This window comes from Pelophylax lessonae (genome assembly GCF_965119305.1).
Source record: "Pelophylax lessonae genome assembly, chromosome: 11".
Classification (NCBI taxonomy): domain Eukaryota; kingdom Metazoa; phylum Chordata; class Amphibia; order Anura; family Ranidae; genus Pelophylax; species Pelophylax lessonae.
The window spans coordinates 58,225,851-58,247,888 of record NC_138778.1 but is presented as its reverse complement, the minus strand read 5'-3'; the positions used below and the strand labels follow the sequence as shown (position 1 = coordinate 58,247,888).

At 41.7% G+C, this 22,038-nt stretch overlaps 1 protein-coding gene across 1 annotated transcript in view; it reads left to right on the top strand.

Moving 5' to 3' along the window:
* The window catches only part of ZNF335 (zinc finger protein 335), a 149,954-nt gene extending 141,238 nt beyond the window's left edge, over nt 1-8,716 (top strand). Inside the window, exons 25-28 of the mRNA XM_082272992.1 lie at nt 2,876-2,959; nt 8,185-8,250; nt 8,434-8,515; nt 8,596-8,716. Coding sequence (XP_082129118.1) covers nt 2,876-2,959; nt 8,185-8,250; nt 8,434-8,515; nt 8,596-8,696 — 333 coding nt within the window. The 3' untranslated portion in view covers nt 8,697-8,716. The remainder of the gene's footprint in view (nt 1-2,875; nt 2,960-8,184; nt 8,251-8,433; nt 8,516-8,595) is intronic.
* The last annotated feature ends 13,322 nt before the right edge of the window (nt 8,717-22,038 follow it).

Genomic DNA, 22,038 nt, shown 5'->3' with positions numbered 1-22,038 from the left:
TAAAGAACACGAATAATAGTATTATGAAAGTCCGTGATTAAACATGCAGTGCTTTTTTCATTGTGATGAATAAAAAACTTGTATCAAAAGGGGCCTCTTCATTAAATAAAGTGCTGTTGTATGTGTACACACTTCCACCTCGGCACCTTTAAGTGCAGTGCGCGCTCACCTGGAACACACCAAAAGTGTGCAGTATGATGTTAAAGTCCTCCACCTGGGCACTGTGCAGCATGACAAGAGTGTTTCATTATAGTAATGGATCATCTCCACGTATATATAGGGATAGAGAAGGAAATACCATAGTGCAGCAATCCTTTAAAAAAGTTTATTTAAGCATAAAAGTATTCAGAACACTCACATTTTAGTGGATGGGATTAGGCATTGAGATCAATTAGTGCAGAGACTGTCTTGTTTCAAATTTCTCAGTGGCTTCCCGACTCGTATCGCAGTCAGACAGCTGAGTCTGACGTCACTAGCTCCTCCTACGCGTTATGTCACCAGACACGTAACTTCTTCATAATTTTATTTTTATATATTTTTTCTAATTTCATTTTAGTTGGTGTCAAAATTGAAGGATGTTATATATATTTACTCACAGTAAATGTGATTAGAGGTTATCTAGTAACATATCAAGTAACCACATCAATCAGTAAACAATCAACTTTGATATTTTTATAAGACAATTAGTGCAGAGACAGTCTTGTTTCAAATTCCTGATGGAGCCACGCTCAGTGGCTTCCCGACTCGCATCGCAGTCAGACAGTTGAGTCTGATGTCACTAGCTCCTCCTACGTGTTACGTCACCAGACACAAGACTTCCTCAGTGCAGAAGCTAGATGATGAGATGCCGGAACTAAATACCCACTGGCCTGTGTATCAAATGCTGCCATAGCAACGTCTCCTCAGCTTCTCAGTGCGATAATTGCTATTACTCCTCAACATATCTCTAGGATGGCTTATTACCTGACTGCACTTGATGGTTATCAAATAAACAACAATAAAATTATATATACAACTGTGATTTGTCCTATAAAAATATCGAAGTTGATTGTTTACTGATTGATGTGGTTACTTGATATGTTACTAAATAACCTCTAATCACATTTACTGTGAGTAAATATATATAACATCCTTCAATTATGAAACCAACTAAAATGAAATTAAAAAAAATATATAAAAATAAAATTAAGAAGAAGTTACGTGTCTGGTGACGTAACGAGTAGGAGGAGGAGCTAGTAACGTCAGACTCCGCTGTCTGACTGCGATACGAGTCGGGAAGCCACTGAGGAATTTGAAACAAGACAGTCTCTGCACTAATTGATCTCAATGCCTAATCCCATTCCCATCCACTAAAATGTGAGTGTTCTGAATACTTTTATTTTTAAATAAAATGTTTTAAAGGATTGCTGCACTATGGTATTTCCTTCTCTATCCCTATATATATGTGGAGATGATCCATTACTATAAGGAAAACACTCTTGTCATGCTGCACAGTCCCCAGGTGGAGGACTTTAACATCATACTGCACACATTTGGTGTGCTCCAGGTGAGCGCGCACTGCACTTAAAGGTGTCGAGGTGGAAGTGTGTGATACAACAGCACTATATTTAATGAAGAGGCGTCTTCGTTTTCTATTCATCACAATGAAAAAAGCACTGCATGTTTAATCATGGACTTTCATAATACTATTAATCGTGTTCTTTAAGCTAATGTTCTAAGGTTTGATTATTGTTTATGATTTTAAGTGTATTTATGTATAGAAAATGAGCACATTAGAATAGCGCACCACCACTTATTCACATTATTTGACTGATTTTTCAAGTTTACTGAGTACTTTAGCACGGTGGGAGCAGCAATTCACTATATTTTTGTTACTTGTATATACTTATCAAACCACGGCATATACTCACAATGCTTAATCATAGCAGGCAGCAGAGGCAGAAAGCACAGAAATGTATCAGCTCACTGGATTTCTGGCAGGACAATAATGAATAGATATATTTAAAAGACCAAAAGGGAGAAAAAAAAAAAGATATTCATTTTTAGGGTTTACATAACCTAATCATAATACGCTTAGTGTTCATGTCAAGAGTTTTTTGGTAAGGGTTAAGATAGAATTAGTGTTAAGGTCAGGGGTTATGCAGTTAAGGATTAAGATAAGGTTAGTGTTAGAGTCAGGGGTTATGAATAAAAAAAGGAGCTCCAGGCTTCTTCAGAAAAAATGTAAAGTCAGCAGCTACAAATACTGTAGCTGCTGACTTTTAATACTAGGGCAATTACCTGTCCACGAATCTAGTGGTGTCCTCACCCGAGCCGATTTTTCAAAAAGCTAAAGGAAACCGGCAGTGAAGCTGTGCTTTGTGAATGGCCCAGCTACGGGGGAAGGAGGAGGGGGGGCTGAACCAGGTACCCGCCCCCCCCCCCCCCAAAAGATACCAAATGTGTCAGCAGAGGGGGGCAGGAGTCAGATATGTGGGCTTGGGTGGAGCTCCGCTTTAAGATAAAGTTTAAGATTAGCTTGAGGTCAGAGTTAGAATTTATGGAACTTTTTTATGTAGTGGAAGGGGTTAGGGTTAAAGTTAAACTGTTAGTTTACGGCTCAAGTGAGGTTAAGTGTTGGAGTAAAGGACAGTAACCAGCTCTCTGCTCACGGAGCTCTGAGAACCAAGCGATCAGCAGTGTTTGTCTTAGAACCGGTGGGGGACACATACAGCATCAAACTGATGCTGCATCCACCAGGGTAAGTATGAATCCGATAAACAAACCCATACTTCTCCTGTGAAACCCCTTCTCTGAAATATCTTTCAGCTTGTGTATTATGTGAAGTAAGTAAAGTCTTCAGTGCTCTCCAATAACTACTACTTTCTTTCCCTAGGTTCAGTATATTATATCACAGGAAGGTGTTCCCCATCTAATTCCCCAGGAGTATGTTGTGCTTCCAGAAGGCCACCATATTCAGGTAACCATAAAGTTTTCTAAAGCTGAAGTTTATTCTGCTTATATTTTGCCTTTGCCTGCTCGTCAACACACTTATCATGTTATGAATTACCTGCTTTCCATTTTCATTACATGCTCTTTTTTTTAGACCTGGTGATGTCATCACCAGATCTCTAAAGGTATAATAATGGATAGGCGCTATCACAAAGAGGTCTACATCTGTGTACTAGCACTGATAAAGTGAAATAAAAAAAGTGCTAAGTGATAAATATAAATATATATATATATATAAAAAAAAAACTTAATATACAAACTAAAAAGCACAATGATATATCACACCTGTGCTAAAGTGCATAAAATATTGTGAAGCAATAAATATGAATCAAAAATCCTTAAATGAGAATCATGCTGAGTGTAGATAAAAATTCATAAGAAAAATGTGCATAGCAAATACAATGCAGAAATGTGGTTCAGACTAGGAATAAACAAAAGTATCCTCAAAATCTTTGTGTAAAAATAGCTTCTTCATTAAAAAATAAATAAATAAATAAATAAAAATAAATGTTTATGTGAATCCACCTTAGTGCCTTAAAAAAGTTTTGATAGTTCTGGATATTAAATAGACAGATATCAAAGTGATAAGTGATAATGTGCAAAAAAGGTCAGTGTTTCCCAGTGCAGATACACAGCAGACCGGTGTCCTCCACCACATGCAATGGATGCTCACCTTAATGAATAGAAGCAAATGCATAAATAAGTGTATGTTGCTCCCGACCAAGAGGTCTGATTCACTGGCAGTACCGAGAAGAATTGAGCAAACTGAGTTTTACCAACTTTGGAGCCATTTCCCCATCCCAATTGTTTAAAAGAAGATTATCTGGTCTTCCTGACTCCTGCTGACCTCCACCTGCCAGTGAATCAGACCTCTTGGTCGGGAGCAACATACACTTATTTATGCATTTGCTTCTATTCATTAAGGTGAGCGGCATGTGGTGGAGGACATTGGTCTGCTGTGTATCTGCACTGGGACACACTGATCTTTTTTGGACATTATCACTTATCACTTTGATATCTGTCTATTTAACCACTTAAGCCCCGGAAGATTTTACCCCCTTCCTGACCAGGGCCTATTTTGCGATTCGGCACTGCGTGACTTTAACGGACAATTGTGCGGTCGTGCGTCACTGTACCTAAATGAATTTGGCGTCCTTTTTTTCCCACAAAATGGTGGTATTTGATCACCTTTGTTTACACTAGCCGCCTGCCTTTCTCCCGCTGTCACGGACGATCACTAGTGCCCGGCGGACCCGGGCACACGCGCGGGGGGGTCCGTGACCGAGCGGGAGCACGCATCCGGCGGCGCACGCTCGCTCCCAAAACCCTTACAGGCTAGCGAAGTAGCCCTACGTCGCTCTGCCTGTGAGGGGCTGACTGCCGACGTAAATAGTCGTGCGGCAGTCGGCAAGTGGTTAATATCCAGAACTTTTTTAAGGCACTAAGGTGGATTCACATGAACATTTATTTTTATTTTTTGAATAAAAAAGCTATTTTTGCACTGAGGTTTTGAGGATACTTTTGTTTATTTCTACTTTGAACCACATTTCTGCATTGTATTTGTTATGCACATTTTTCTGATGAATTTTTATCTACACTCAGCATTATTCTCACTTAAGGATTTTTGATTCATATTTATTGCTTCACAATATTTTATGCACTTTAGCACAGGTGTGATATATCATTGTGATTTTTAGTTTGTATATTAATTTTTATATATCTCTATATATATTTATCACTTAGCACTTTTTTTATTTCACTTTATCAGTGCTAGTACACAGATGTAGACCTCTTTGTGATAGTGCCTATCCATTATTGCAGCCTTTTTCAACCAGGGTGCCGTGGCACCCTGGTGTGCCTCCTGGGTTCTTCAGGGGTGCCTTGGCAAAATGGCAACAAATTGCCACAGGTTTTTACTTTGTAGAATTACAACTCTGGGCACTGTGCTGGTCGAGCCACTGACACTCTGACAACCAATGACATCACTGGTTGATAAGGAGAATCATGGGTGCTTACACAGCATCCTTATTTACTCCTCCTCATCCCTTTTCCATCAGCACTGGGGTCACATTAGTAAATAGAAGAAGAAAAACTGAGGGAGAAGAGAAACCCTAGAATACTAGTCCGTACCAGTTTGCAATAGTGGAGGAATAAATCACTTCTAATGTTGGGTGGCCTATGTGTATGGATGTTGCTGTCTTATGTAAAACTATTATCTTAGGTTTTTTTTTACATTTTAGAATGGGGTGCCTCGAGATTGTGCAGAATTATTAAGGGTGCCACAACTGGAAAAAGGTTGAGAAACACTGCATCATTGTACCTTTTATTGATTTATATGTGGAGACACTATAGGGATTGGCTGCTGTCTGATAGGGTCATCTGGTAGTTTTTTTACTTCAGTCCCTCCCTTTTCTTCCATCATAATTTTGGTAGTGCATTGGTTTTTTATACTAACAGTTTATCACCAGATCTCTGTATTTCTCTGTGCAATGCAGACAGGTCATGGCTGGTGGGAGGGGCTGGAAGTATGCTGTACATAGCTTTCTGTAAACATGACAGCATCTTGCCTGCTGAACTCCTCCTAAAAACCCACAGCCATGATGCAAGTAGTAGGCTGGCTCTTTGGAGAAGTTATGCAAATACCAAAAGGCCTTGATTGTGTGGATGCCAGTCTGGAGGAGTGGGTGTTCCTAAGCCGGTTGCATTTACATGCAGACAACTCTAGGTAACGCCCATATTTGAAGCTGAGCCTCCATGATTGAAATAATTGAAGTCCAATGATTGAAAGGGGTGGGGCAATGACAGCCAGGCTGGGGAGGAAAAGGCTAGATGATGTAGGTATACCTTAGCTATGCATGTACTGCTATCTGCTTATTATTATTTTTTTTGTTCAATACATTTTTATTGAGAGAAAATAAGTCAAACAACAAAGAAACAATTACAATCAAGATCACAGAAGGTTAGACCAGTTTGTTACAAATCACGAAATGAAAAAGGAGGAGTGCATGGAAATTCTGAAATGCAGCATCAAAAACGAACATATGCAATATAAGTGAGCATAAGGCAATCCGGCTTGAGTAGCACTAACTCTAAGTCCATATACGAACCAACATATTAACCGTCAACCAGAAATAGAAGAGAGAAAAGTGGAAAGGGGGGGACAGAATGAGAGATAGGAGAATCGAGGCGGAAAGAGGAGGGGGAGGGGGGCACCTGACTCCAGTTAGAGCACACTATATACAAAAAAAGGACCGAGAATTCTACCACTAGGAAATGAAGACATTAGGTTAGCATACTGTGAAGAGTATTTAAAGGAAATCCAGCAGGCCCATGTCTCAAATCTGCTTATTATTATTATTATTATTATTATTGATATACTTTGCTATACTATATTATACAATACACAGCAATGTATGAAATACGCTAAGACTCGGTTCACACTACGGCGATCCGACTTAGGGGGCGATCTGTGAAGTCTTGTGCACCGCGACTTCGGCACGACTTGCACGGAGTTTATAAAATTAATGTCTATGCAAGTCGCTCCAGGTCACCCCGAAGTAGTACAGGACCCTTTTTCTAAGTCGTAGCGACTTGTGCCGCTCCTATTAGAACCGGTCCTGTACTACACTATGGGACGCGACGGTGCGTGACTTGTCAGGCTGACCAAGTCGCCTGACAAGTCGTACCAGTGTGAATGGAGACTAACTCTGCATTACAATGCAGTTTTTACCAAGAATAAATACAGTAAGTGCCAACACTTGACTGAGATTGTCCCACTGATGGGAGAGCAGGGTGAAGGGCTGCTGAAAACTATTTTAAAACCTGATTCAACATCAGCTTAAACTGGCTTAATACATTCCAGGTCCATAAAACAAAAGGACAAATGCGGTGCCATATAGTGCAGAGCAAACAAATGTAGAACTTGCTGCAACCTACTGCACATCGCGCCTACATTGTTTTCTGTGTGCCCTAGCAGTGACCTGTTTTTATCCAGTGCAGAAAAATGCAGGTCACCGCATATAGTGTAGACGAGCCCTGTTCATTCTATAGCAGCCACAACCTGAAGTAGAAAAGCCTGTTCTGTGCCATCAGCTGTAGAACTGGAACCCTTTGCTGTCTGTAGGGAATCAGTGGCCTAACTGAAGAGATACAATGTTCTCCCTGCTGAGTCAGAGGCAGAACTCTCCAATCAGAAGGGTGCATGAGCTGTGCTAACTACAAATCTATAGGTCTGACTCAGTAGGGAGTGTATTGGAATTCTTAAATAAAATCATTGCTTTCCCAAAGAGAACAAAGGTCTCACACAACAGGAGGACGTTTGCCTTATGGTAATATAGATTTTTGGTTAAGCATAGAAAATGATAATATATCTGCACTATATATATGGCAGGCTCTCGCGCTTATATACTGATCCTGCGTCAGAATATAAATATATAAATAAATGAATAACCGTGCTGCCGCTTAAATAAATATAACTTGAAAATAATAGCGAAGAATGACCCACTAGCAGCACACAAATGTGATTACATGTGCATACATAATCACCCAACATAAACACAGTCCAACAAAAAAGAAGAAACAATAATAATATGATGATCCAGTGAGTGCCAACTGAATAGAGAAACACCCAGTTGTTAGACAGAGTTTAGAGTGGAGTGGGCGGGTGCAGTCTCATCACTCTCTCCGGGCGGGGTGGCGGCTGGCTGGACTGACTTTGCTGGAACCTCCGGATGGGGAGAGAGTGTCAGCCTGGACTGGGGGCAGCTGAATGGTGGCTTGATAATTTACCAGGGACCCAATATTTCCTGCATCCTGTGCTGTGGTCTGCCAGCAGATCTGCTAATGTAGAATTGCTAATATATATATAATTTGTACATATGTGTGTGGTATATTCAATAACATTTGTAAACGGAATTATGTTATGTGACATAATTTTACCCTTACATGAGAATCACCACCTAATGGTTGGAGGAGGAGAAGACTAGTCTCGGACCCTGACATAGGATGTACAAAATATCGGCCCATATCGGCCGATACCGATATGCAATGGCCAAAATATTGGTATCGGCAATGGAAAACCGATATTGGTCGATCCCTACAAAGCACCAAAATGCGATGATGGGAATAAGACCTTTTTTGCCTAAACATTATTAAGTATATCTGTCTGTTAATGTCGTTTGTTATGTCTTCCAGGTTCAAGATGGACAGATAACTCACATTCAATATGAACCAGGAGGACCATTCCTCCAGGACCCTCAGGTGATTGCCATTCCATTCTTTCCTCCTGTATCTGTATATGTCTTTAATGATCTTGAATAGTTTTGATTAGCAACACTACCACTGAACTCCCTAATGAAGCGTGTGGTTACAAAACAAGTCACTGGTGGGGAAAAGGCTTGTATTATCAAAGTGCTAATTAAAGTTTTCCTTTTCATTCTACAGATTCACTTTGTGCCCATGTCACCTTCCCAGCAGCTTCTTACACAAGAGCAGCTTGAAGCCGCAGCACGCTCTGCCGTTACAGGTCATTGTCACGTGTGATTGTATTATTTGCTGTTAAAGATATGATGTGTGACAAGTCTAACCAGTGTCTCTTTCTTCTAGCTGTGGCAGATGCAGCAATGGCTCAGACTGTTTATACGGCGGAAGCAGACTCAGCTCTTCAGCAGGAAATACAGTATGATGTGATCACTTTAGGGGAATAAATTCACCCAGGACCTGCTTTTTTTGTGCACCCTCATGTCATCTCCCCTTGCTTCCTAAACCGACTTCTAGAGCAGCCTGATAAAAATATATGTTATTCTTTGCCAATTGTATTGAATAGATTCTGCTATTCTTTACAGTATATATGGCAGTCGTTTCATATCTGTGGTGTGTCTCAGCAGGTCCCGGCCAGTTGCTCTGGAAACTGCTTGCACTGCCTTCTCTGCACCAGGCTTTTTATGACCTGATGATTTCTAAAGTGTTTCTCAGTTTTTTTTTCCTCTGTAAATACAAGGACTCTGATCTGGTGTTGAATATTTATACCTAATGACAAATGACTTTGGATGACAGCTCTGCAAGTCCCATTCCCCTTTCCTGGTGCAGGAACTTGTGTCTGATCCGTGATTTGACTCCCTCTTCTTTTATCAGATCAGAAGGATTAGGGCAGATTTTGGTATTTAATCCCTTGAGGACATGGATAATCATAAAATCAAGTAATCCTCTATCTCTTTTTTTCCTTGTTCTGTGGCATCTGGCTTTACATTAGCCACTGTTGCCTTCTTCCACCCCCCTGGGTACTGTATATGACTATAGATGGCAGAATCAACTCTGCTTTTGAAACGGTCTAAAGTCTCTTTCTTTCTGATGTTCCAGTTTTATTCATATGTGACCTTTGTTTATGCCAGGGGAAGTGTGAGAGGAGGCCTGTTCTCCCTTCCCTTTGCAGTTGGGTAGGTTTTGATTGTCTCCCGTGTCGCTATTGATTTGTCAGATGCTGTCCTCTTCCTTGGAGCTCTTTGTATGATTTATTTGGGAAAGCAAAGGTACACCAAATGAGAAGCTTCTTTCTGCACCTGAGCCCTCATCAAGGTCATATGGCTTTTGTTTAAAGCATCCAGCTCTTCATCATCAGCATCTTAAAGTGCCTGAGTCAGGACCACACTGCTCAGCCAGCAGGGAGGGGTTGTGCTGACTACGAGCCAAGAAGTTTGTCATCTAACAACTTCTGAAAGGCCTGGAACATCCTGAGTCCTTCAAAGTGACAGGACGTGAGCGAGTCCAGAGAAACCGCTTGATCTGCACATTTTTGTGGCTGTTTTGGCCCATACTTGCCCCTTTGGCACAGAAGAAGAGCAGTTCAGGCCATGCAAAAAGTGTTTTGTAAAAAATCTGAATTTTCTCCAAAGGAGATGGGAAACTACTTATTTTGTCCTTAAAGCTTAACTCCAGGCAAGCATATATAATGCATATATTGGAGCTGTTTTACTTGCCAAAGGACTTGTACTTCTGTCCACCCCGTCCTAAGATTTACACAGCTCAGCACAGCCCAGTCTAGCAGGGCTGCAGACGAGATTTTTCACTGCTGTAGGTAAAGTGGAACTATACTTATAACAGCTTGATTAAAAAAAATAATGTTCTTTAGCAAGGAACATACATTCCACATTAATATTTATGCCACCAAAATGAGTGTGTGCTGTAAATTGTCTCCAGCATTGTTCCCGTTTCTTCTTGTTGGAGGGTGCCATTTTGCTGAAGCCCAGAGCCCTTGACCAACCGTAAATTATAAAGCGGAACTAAAGCCATCAATTTAACATTTTCAAAAAACAGTTACATTTCTGGAATGTCAGATTGCTAACTGTCACATTTGTTTGTGTCCTCAACCACACTGTCAAAACATCAAATGGCTGATGCCATAATTGGTCACATGTGCAGCACCATGGCAGTTGAAGATCAAACAGAAGCAGTTTCCTTGGCTGTAAAGGAGAGGAGAGTTTAATTTCGCTTTAGAGCTGTCAGATAAGTCTCTACAAATTTGACAGTGCCTAGAAATGCCTAAAACTAGAGAGCAACTGAGCATGTGGAGAGCGGGCGAGACAGTGTATTACTGGATTTTTGAACAATATAAACAATGATTTTTATGGTTGTACATCGCTATACCTGAAAAGGGTGCCAGCCTGAAGGTATTTAGCAGGACTTCATTTTCTGACTAAAGTTCCACTTTAAAGCGGAGTTCCGCCCCCCCCTCCAAAAATTAAAAGTCAGCAGCTACACATACTGTAGCTGCTGACTTTTAATATTAGGACACTTACCTGTCCTGGAGTCCAGCGATGTCGGCACCGCAGCCGATCTTTCCATCGGCTGTTGGGTGCTCCCGCCGCCACTGCCGGTCAGGGAACCTGGCAGTGAAGCCTTGCGACTTCACAGGTGGGTCCCTACTGCGCATGCGCAAAGCGCGCTGCGCGTTCAGATTGGCTTGGCGGCGGAGGGTAGGAGGAGGGGTCCTCACTTTGCCGCGGCGTCGTTCCCGGAAGTGGGGAAGGGTACCTGTCAAGAGCAGGTACCCGTTCCCCCCCTCCCCCCTGAAAGGTGCCAAATGTGGTACCGGAGGGGGGAGAAAGCAAATGAGCGGAAGTTCCACATTTGGGTGGAACTCTGCTTTAAGTAAGGTTTCATCCACACTGCTATAAACATTTTACCAATGTTATCACACATGTTTTCTAGGAGAAAAGTTCCTGTGTAATGATCAGTAAAATACTTGCATATAGATGTGTTTAAACATGTAAAGACACTGATGCTTACATAATGATAATTTATTTCCCCCTTTGTTTTGATTAAATTTACGTGTGTACAAGTGCGTATTCTGGCGTTTATACACATAAGTGCGTAAAGCGCATGTTTTTGGATTTTGTGCTACGGATCTGCGTGCAGTGCATGTTTATGCACTTGTGTGAATGGTGCCATTAAAATCAATGCAGCTGTTTTCAGATTCCTAATTAAAAAATAAAAATAGGTATTTTTTTTTTTGTTTATGGCCATGTAAATGAATCCTAACTCTTACAGGTCTTATCCCTCCCCCAGCCTGTGAGTGGATAGTGCTTACTCCTATTAGTATGTTCCATGTTAGCACATTCACACCGTTGGCTCCTTCCAGTCCCTTTTCCAGCCTGAGCTCTACTGTACTAGTGCTGCAAACGGCTTTTACCAAATTCAATTCAGGTACTTACACTGCTTGCAACAAAAATACATTCAATGGTATATTAAATTATAAAAGGTGCTTTTAATAAAAGGTGTTTATCTGCCTGGAGTTCAGATTAAGAGCCGGTTCACACTGAGGCGATCCGACTTGCCGGGGCGACCTGTGAAGTCGTGTTGCACAGCGCGCACCGCGACCTCAGAGCGACATGCACGGACTTCATATCATTGAAGTCAATGCAGGTCGCTCCAGGTCGCCCCAAAGTAGTACAGGATCCTTTTTCTAAGTCAGAGCGACTTGTGTCGCTCCTATTAGAACGGGTCCTGTGCTAATCTATGGCAGGCGACCCATGGCGACTTGTCAGGCGACCAAGTCACCTGACAAGTCGCCCCAGTGTGAACCGGCTCTAAAGGGCTTGTTTAGACTTGTGATTTGGGCAGCAGTAAAAACACATGTAGGGACAGAAACATTCCAGGTGCCACAAATCTAACAAAACCCAGTGGTATCTGTAGTAAACTGCCTCAACTCAGACTCCATCCAGACACGTTTCCCATCCCCTGCCCTCAATGTGTTTCACCCCACCCATGGGTCTTAGTCATGGGGGACTAAGGTTTTCTGGTGTGGGTTTGCAGTAAAAACACGTGGTTAAGTCACATTTGTAACATCCCCCCAAAAGCTGCCTAGGGAATGGACAGGGGTGTTTACATAGTAAAGCCTTGATGCTTTGTGTCTGCAGCAGAAAGTAACCCGCCTCCCCCCCCTCCGTTGTGTTTGGCAGGCAGTAGTGCCACTGAATGCGACTCATTCAAGAAAATGGGGCCGTATTTAGTTGCAATGCACGTAGTTGCAGCATGGTTTTGCAGCATTTATGGGGTTAAAATGGGCCTTGAGGAGGCATTATATCACCCCCTTTATCACCTGTCAAATGCCTCTGAAAAGCAGTTCATAAGCACAACACTTTTCAGAGGCACGGTAATCTTGGCACTCATCTAAACATAGCCTTATCCAGGCAACCTGAAATTTTGTTTAAAATAAGGATATTTGATGCTTGTAAGATTCGGCTTTATCTAATTTAGAACCAATGAAACAAATTTATAATGTTGTAATTGCTGTTTAATACAGACAAATCAACATTTTGGATACATTGGATCTTGCGTGAACCAACACATTTAGATTTCTGTACAATTCTATTCTATCTTGTAATATCAGTCTGTCCTAAACTGGACAACATTTGGATTTTGCAGCAAGCTTTTTGCTCTACATTGTACCCATACTAATAGTTACATTTTTGGTGTAGGGTTGAGCTTCTTATTTAAAGCTGAACTCCAGGCAAGCAGTTAAATGCACAGATGAAGTACATAACTGTGAACTGTGATGCCTGCCAAAATATTTGCAAATCTGTCAGCCAGCCACCAGCAAGTAACCCAAGAATCCCTATCAGACAGCATGGGCAAGTTGGTGACAACAATTCTGTCCACTGTAGCGAAGCAATTTTTGTTGGTCACTTACCCACAGCCTGCTTGACTGGTCAATGAAGGAGCATTGTCACATTGATGAGGTTATCAGTTTGCTCTCTCCGCCGTCAGTAACCTCTCTGTGTTATAGTGACAGCACTGTGCATTGCAGTGGGGTCTGACTGCTTCACACAAGCTTTTCATCTTCCAGTTTTGAGTATTTTGGTGCAGAAAACTAATATAAGGACTTCTATTTTTTTTAATGGTACATATACAAGCTGTGCCTAAATATATGAAAACACAAGATCAAAAACATATTATATAGGGTAGCTTACCAGTCCTTAGATGGGTTGACTGCATTCGTTTTTTTTTTCTTCTTGGTAATGCTGTCAATAACACACTTCCTGTTCAAATGTCATAAGCTGCACTGTAACAGTTCATTGTTTGGGTATACATACACTTCAGCTATATATTTCATATATTTATTAAATATTAGAAAACTGGATTACACGATGGCTTTTTATATCTGTAAGTCCATCTTTAAATCTAAGCTCCAGGCAGAACCAAAAAAACATCAAGTAATCAGTTAAGTGTTTATTGAAAGTTTGATTATTAGTGTGACATTCATCATCCGTATAATGTACACAACAGAAAAAATGTGGGAGGAGATATCTGACTGTACAGGCCAAAGAGAGGAGCACCAACTCCATTATTAAAAAGTTACATATTTTATTTCGTTATCAAACATTAAAAAAAATTTGATGCCAGCGCATCCATCCATATTGAAGTAATGATGTATGTACTTAAATATGATTGTAAATGGTATTGTTCATTTTCATAGATGAGTACTATCTGGTCTTCATAAGCCCTAATGCAGTGTTTCTCAACTCCGGTCCTCAAGGCACACTAACAGGCCAGATTTTAGGTATTACCATGGGGAGATGCAGACTAGAATACTGCAATCACTGAGCAGCAAATGATATCACCTGTGATGTATTTAAGTTTTCTTGCAAACCTGGCCTGTGGTGTGCCCTGGGGACCGGAGTTGAGAAAAACTGCCCTAATGAAGCATTGGCGAAACGCGTCTGCACGTGAGGACCTAGCACATGAGTACTTATTTCTCTCGCTATTTAACCACATGCAGGAAACTGCTTCATGTAGCTTATGTATTTTTAAATGAAGATGGATGCGCTGGCAATAATGTTTTTTGATAAAATGTATTAGGTGCTGCGCTGTTAAAGTGAGATTGTGCATAAAAGTGCTAAATTCCTCAATCTAGTGTGAAAATCTATATGTCACAGGGATAATACAAAATACTGCATTCAAAATAATAATAATAACATAACCTATATAGTGCAATGACTTGCAAAGCTAGGGGAGACATAAATGTGAAGCAGCAAATATAATAATATTATAAAAAATGTTAATATTAAAATGACGACCCTAAAAATGTACTCCATACATAACGGTGCAATAAAAGTCCTTCATATGACGTATATCACAACGTGTCCCTTCACCATGTGATGAAGCTGGGAAATGTTTAGTGACTCCAAAATGTCAATCTTCAGTGTGGTGACTCCTCAATTCTCACAGGCTGCTCAAGGTAACAGCATTGGTTAATATATCTTTCGGTGCAAGTCCTTCACTCTCAGCATCTCTGGGGGTGATAATGTCACCTCTGCGCTCCTCTGACTTTAGTCTTGAACAGGGCCGTAGATAATTTTTTTTCCTGGGGGGGGTTCAGCCTTGATTACCCAGAGAACAATAATTATCACGCCTGCCACGCTGTGAAAAATTTTGGTGTGTAAATTAATACAGTATATACAGCGCCCCCAGCAGGCACATCTGTTAGTGAAGCAAATAGTAAACATGGCTTCACTGTAGGCCGGGCCCTGCCTGTCAGTCTCGTGGATGAGACAGGTGGTCTTCCCAGTGGCAGTGTGGCTCCCGCAGCTGATGCTGCTGTGAAATTGACCAATGCTCTGGGGGGGGGGGGGGGGGTTTGGACCCCCCTGACTCCCCCCCCCCCTTATTCACACCCCTGGTCTTGAATAGGCTCCTCAGAGCACTGACCTCACCTCCCTCTCAGCCGATCTCCCAGACAACTGCCCTTCCGTGGCCGATTACAATTCACTAATTAGAGCCTTGAGTCAAACTCGTTTGAGTTTGTGCAGCTGTGACCAAAGTTGAATAATGCCCTTGGCTATAGGTGTGGGCCATTTACGTACCTCTTGAAGCCTGACTGGAAAAGTCCTAGGACGTTGCTAAGAGACACCTATTTACTGTTCACATTCATTATCACAGGAGTGAGCTCTCAAATGCTACTGCAACAGGGAGAAAAGTGCATGTGAGAGGGTTGGAATCGGAGAAAGAGCTCACTGCTGTGATGGTGAAGGTGAACATTAGCAGCTAGGCTTCCTAGCAACGTCCTAGAATTTTTCCAATCGGGCTTCATGTGGTATGTAAATGGCCTACACCTATAGCAAGGGGTATTATTCAACTTTGGTCACAGTTGCACAGTTTATTTTAATCTACAGACGTCCCTTATCTGCATAGGCAGTTATTTGGTACAGGAGAGCGATGTCTTTAAATTACATTGATAAGTTGTTGTAATGTAATGATAGACGTTATAAGCAAATCTTGTCCTAATACTTCATTTTAAAATGTTTCTGGATTGTTTAACAGAGCATTGGTAGTCTTTACCAACCATAATTTATAAGGTGTGTTTATGTATAATATATATGTACAGTTGTGCTCATAAGTTTACATACCCTGGAGAATTTATGATTTCTTGTCCATTTTTCAGGGAATTTGAATGATAACTCAAAAACCTTTCTTTCCCTCATGGTTAGTGTTTGGCTGAAGCCATTTATTATCAATCAACTGTGTTTACTCTTTTTAAATCATAATGACAACAGAAACTACCCAAATGACCCTGATCAAAAGTTTACATACCCCAGTTCCTAATACCATGTTTTGCCCTTTTTACGTTAATGACAGCTTGAAGTCTTTTGTGGTATTTGCGGATGAGGCTCTTTATCTTCTCAGATGGTAAAGCTGCCCATTCTTCCTGACAAAAAGCCTCCAGTTCCTGTAAATTCTTGGGCTGTCTTGCATGAACTGCACGTTTGAGATCTCCCCAGAGTGGCTCAATGATATTGAGGTCAGGAGACTGAGATTGCCACTTCAGAACCTTCACTTTATTCTGCTGTAGCCAATGACAGGTCGACTTGGCCTTGTGTTTAGGATCATTGTCATGTTGGAATGTCCAAGTACGTCCCATGCGCAGCTTCCGGGCTGATGAATGCAAATTTTCCTCCAGTATTTTTTGGTAACATACTGAATTCATATTACCATCAATTCTGACCAAATTTCCTGTGCCTTTGTAGCTCACACATCTCCAAAACATCAGTGATCCACCTCCGTGTTTCACAGTAGGAATGGTGTACCTTTCATCATTGGCCTTGTTGACTCCTCTCCAAATGTAGCGTTTATGGTTGTGGCCAAAAAGCTCAATTTTGGTCTCATCATTCCAAATGTCTTTGTGCCAGAAGGTTTGAGGCTTGTCTCTCTGTGCTGTTTGGCATATTGTAAGCGGGATACTTTGTGGTATTTGCGTAGTAATGGCTTTCTTCTGGCGACTCGATCATACAGCCCATCTTTCTTCAAGTGCCTCCTTTTTTTTGTGCATCTTGAAACAGCCACACCACATGTTTTCAGAGAGTCCTGTATTTCCCCTGAAGTTATTTGTGGGTTTTTCTTTGCGTCCTGAACAATTTTCCTGCCAGTTGTGGCTGAAATTTTAGTTGGTCTACCTGACCGTGGTTTGGTTTCAACAGAACCCCTCATTTTCCACTTCTTGAGTGGAGTTTGAACACTGCTGATTGGCATTCTCAATTCCTTGGATATCTTTTTATATCCCTTTCCAGCTTTATATAGTTCAACTACCTTTTCCCACAGATCCTTAAACAATTCTTTTACTTTCCCCATGACTCAGGATCCAGAAACGTCAGTGCAGCGCTGGATGAAAGATGCAAGGGTCTGTCAGGAGTCCAGAAACTCATTGACCTTTTATACACACACACTTATTACAAACAAACAGATCACAGGTGAGGATGATTACATTTAATAGCCATTCAAACCCCTTTGTGTCAACGTGTGTGCATGTTATCAGGCCAAAACCACCAGGGTATGTAAACTTTTGATCAGGGTCATTTGGGTAGTTTCTGTTGTCATTATGATTTAAAAAGCGTAAATACAGTTGACTGATAATAAATGGCTTCAGCCAAACACTAACCATGAGTGTAAGAAAAGTTTTTGTGTTAGGGTCCGTTTTTCATCCCATTTTTTTGCAGATGAAAAACGGACATAATGCATGAAAATGGGATTGCGGATGTCAGCGGATGGTTATCCGCTGACATCCAATTTGCGTCCTTTCCGATCAGTTCCATTTTTTGGAACGGAAGAGAACCCTATTTTTCTTCAGTTTAAAAAAACGGAACAGACGCAAAAACGGATGTCAGCTGTGTCATCCGCTGACATCCGCAATCCCATTCACATGCATTATTTCCGTTTATCATCCGCAAACGGATGGGATGATAAACGGACATACGCACAAGTGTCACCCGTGTCCGTAAAAAAAAAGAAAAGTGCCGGAGTGGATCAAAAAATGGTCCGCTCCGTTTGAAAGGACCCTTTTTCATATTCTCTGAAAAATGGCCAAGAAATCATAAATTCTGCCAGGGTATGTAAACTTATGAGCACAACTGTATATATATATATATATATATATATATATATTATGTGGATATGGTAATATAACTAAACTGAGTCTATATTTATACACTGACATTGTATGGTGTTGTTTACATATGTACAGTATATGTATAATTTATATATATATATATATTTGTGGACTGTATAGACAAATGTAAACATTTGCAGCCTAAGGAAGAAAAAGTGTAAACTAAAATGCCGAAGTTGGATATATTTATGTTATGTATTTGTAAAATAAAAATGTTTGTTTATAAGGAATATGTGTGATTGATTTGTGTGAAGAGCGGCTCCTGTTTTTTTTCTGGGTGGATCTACAAATCTGGACTTCCCGACATCATTCCTTTTCTGTTTATTTATAGAGTATACTAGAACACTTTCCTGGAACTATATTTCACATAAAAAAAACTGTCCACTGGGGAGAGAACACTATACATAGAATACACCAGGATATAATGTGCAGTTATATGTGCAGTTGAATACAGAAGTCTGGGCATTTCTGGTAAAATTTCTGGTTAAAAAAAAAACAAACAGTTTTGTTGATTTTGTTAAAGATTATTGTTAAAGTGATATATATAGGCGGCAACCATTGTTGCTCTTCCCAAACCTGGCAAGTCCCCCGACAAACCGCAAAATTTTCGTCCCATTTCATTATTAAATGTGGACGTAAAGATCTATGCCAAACTTTTAGCATGTAGACTTTCCACACTTTTGCCTAAGCTAGTTAACCAAGACCAAGTAGGTTTTATACAGGGCAGGCAGGCTCCCGACGCCACAAGACGTATGCTAAATTTGCTCCATTTATCCTCTAAATCGAAAAGGCCTTCTCTGCTCCTGTCTTTGGACGCAGAGAAGGCCTTTGATAGGGTCCATTGGGGGTATATGTCGCACGTGCTGGACAAGTTTGGCTTTACAGGTCGAATCCATTCAGCGATTACTGCGTTGTATTCATCACCCTCGGCTCATGTTTTTGTGGATGGCATGTTCTCTTCTCCCTTTAAAATCACGAATGGCACTCGCCAGGGTTGCCCATTATCTCCTTTAATATTCTCACTGATTATGGAACCCTTAGCCGAGAAAATTAGATCGCATCCACTAATCTCTGGCATTGCTTCCAGAGGTGTCCAGCACAGGATCACGTTGTTTGCCGACGACGTGATTCTGTCTGTGCTGGACCCGTTTCAATCTCTCCTACACATCCAACGTGTCCTATCCACATTCCATGAGATTTCATTTTATAAAATTAATGACGCCAAGTCTCAAATGCTGAGCTTGGGCATCCCAGCAGACATCAAATTTAAGATATCCCAACAGTTTCGATTTCAGTGGGCTCAGGATCATATTAAATATTTGGGCATATGTCTCCCATCCAGTCTCTCACACCTTTATCAGTATAATTTCCAACCACTAATTCAAGACATCACAAGGGAACTATCTAAACTGAAATCTTACTTTCTCTCCTGGTCTGGCCGTTTAGCGGCGTTTAAAATGATATCGCTACCCAAAATCCTTTATCTTTTCAGGACAATTCCTATCCGCCTTCCCGCCTCTTTTTTTGCGAAGCTACAATCTCTGCTCTCGAGCTTTGTTTGGGCAGGTAAGAGACCCAGGTGCCGGGCCACTATGTTGTTTCGACAAAAACAGGTGGGGGGCATGAGTCTCCCATGCTTGAAGGACTACTATTTGGCATCCCTTCTGGACCAACTGCGACACTGGTTCCGACCCTCCGCGGACAGAGCCTGGTTGTCCATTGAGGGTGATGCAGTATACCCTAATTCTTTACGAAACCTTTTGATAATCTCCCCACAATTACCTTCCCACAAATATCACGACCATCCCACTCTTTCGGCATCGCTGGAAGCATGGAAGATCTTTATCTCACAACCAATAAATCCCTCCAACACCCAAACCATTCCTACTCCCCTCTCGTCATTGACCTACCTAACGGAAAACCTAGACCTGACCCCTTGGACTGATTCTGGCTTTCTGTATGTCCAGGATCTGTACCGGGCAGATGTTATCTTAAAGTTTGAAGACATAGTTCTCTCACACCCACGCCTACAAACTGAACAGTTTACATATATGCGGCTTAGACATTTGCTGCAAAATTCCCAATATGCTACTGTGACTGTACCCTCCCAAGTCTGGGAGTTTTTTACCGCAGACCCACCCAAACGTAAAGGTATCTCCTTATTCTACGCCTTACTACAGTCCAAAGCGACATTCACCAAAACCTCATACATGATGAAATGGGAGAGGGACCTTAACAAGTCATTCACTGATGTCCAATGGCTCCAAGCAATCCAATGCAACTATAAATTTACTAGATGCGCCAATCATACGGAAATTGCCCAGAAGCTTCACCAACGGTGGTATTACACCCCATACTTATTAGCTAAATTCACCTCCCCATCAGGTAGACCCCCCTCTGACCAATGCTGGAGGGGCTGCAGACATGTGGGCACCTTGCTCCACATGGCTTGGTCCTGCCTGCATCTTCGTAGCTTCTGGGCAGCGGTCTTTCGTATGCTGTCCGACACTACCGGACACCTCTTGAAACCTGACCCTGCACTCGCTATTTTGGGCTTGGGAGTCACGGCCCTTCACTCTTCCCTTAGGCCTACGTGTATGTTTATATTACATGCCTCTCGTCTAACGGTGATGAGACATTGGAAATCCTCAACTGCCCCTGAGATTAAAGAGGTTATCAGACTTGTGAATGAGATGTTCATGTATGAAAAAATTCTAGCTATCAGAGACGGACGCCACAGTAAATTCTCTAGAGATTGGGACCCTTGGTGCTCTGGCACTTATTTTGACAAGAAGTTAATGTGAACCTTTCAATTCTGTACTGGCGGATTGCTGCCCTCTCAGATTTCCTCCTCGTTATGGACATCTTTTCTCAGATTATACTGCACTGTAATGTTCTTTTTGATAACTTGCTCTGTATGTGTACGTTTAATTTCCTCATTGACCGAACGCAATGTCTATGCGTGATTTATATGACATGTTATTTGTTAACCACCATGTTACTTGTACTGTTTGTTCTTTCTTAAAATTCAATAAAAACATTTTCAAAAAAAAAAAAAAGTGATATATATATATATATTTCTCTGTCGCTCATTGACAGACGCAGTCCTCCTTGATTCATATCAACTCGGGTTATACTGCCCTCTACAGGAGTAGGACTAGGCAGAAAAGAAAAACGTTCTGGCCACACCTTAGGGGCAGTCCCAGAGGGTATATCCTCTCTCTCTCTGCTACAGGAAGTCAGTTTTTTTCTGTCTAGTTAGGCGTGTGCTGTGGTTAAAGTGTTGGTCGGCGGATCAAGGTTCCAAGAAAGCTTTGGCTAATCTCCCTTTTAAGGGGGATCGCCTATTTGGGGCCACCCTAGATGAGATCATAAAAGATGTCACTGGGGGCAAGAGCACTTTTTTGCCGCAGACTGCTAAAGCTAAAGGACCTCGTAACAGACGAGGACCTTCCTTTTCTGCTCATAAAAGGTTTGTTCGCTCCGCTGGGGCGAGCGTGAAGGGCAAAGCCCCTTCAGGAGGTTTCAAAGGGCGCTGGTCGGGTAAACAAAAGGCTGACTCAGCCAAACCTGAAGATAAAACTAATACAGCCTGAAGGTGCGCCCCCACCCAGCTCAGGGGTGGGGGGACGTCTTCACCGGTGTTCAGATCCAGGGCTTTCCTGAATCTCGGACTAAGGGGTTCAGGAGATCATACGATCGGGATACAAGATTGAGTGTCAATCAATTCTACCGGTGCAATTCTTCCCTTCCAACATTCATATGCTACAGGGAGCGGTAGTTTCCGTTCCTTGAGCAGAACGTTTTCTTTACCTTTTCCAAAGGTCATTCCCAGTTCCCTCCAGGAATCGGATCCGGTTGAGCGAGCGGACCAGGGAGTCTCTGGTCCGGTGACTCCGGTCTCTAAAGCTCAGCCAGGAGAAGTCATCACTTCCGATAGGAATCAAGTTTCTGATAAATGTGTGGGAACTGAGAGCGATCAGACTTGGTCTGATTGCCTGGACCAAGCAGCTCTAGGGCAGCCTGGTTCAGATCCAGTCAGACAATGCCATGGTGGTGACTTAGGTCGATCACCAAGGATTTCACCAGCTGTGTCTTCAATAGGGCATCCC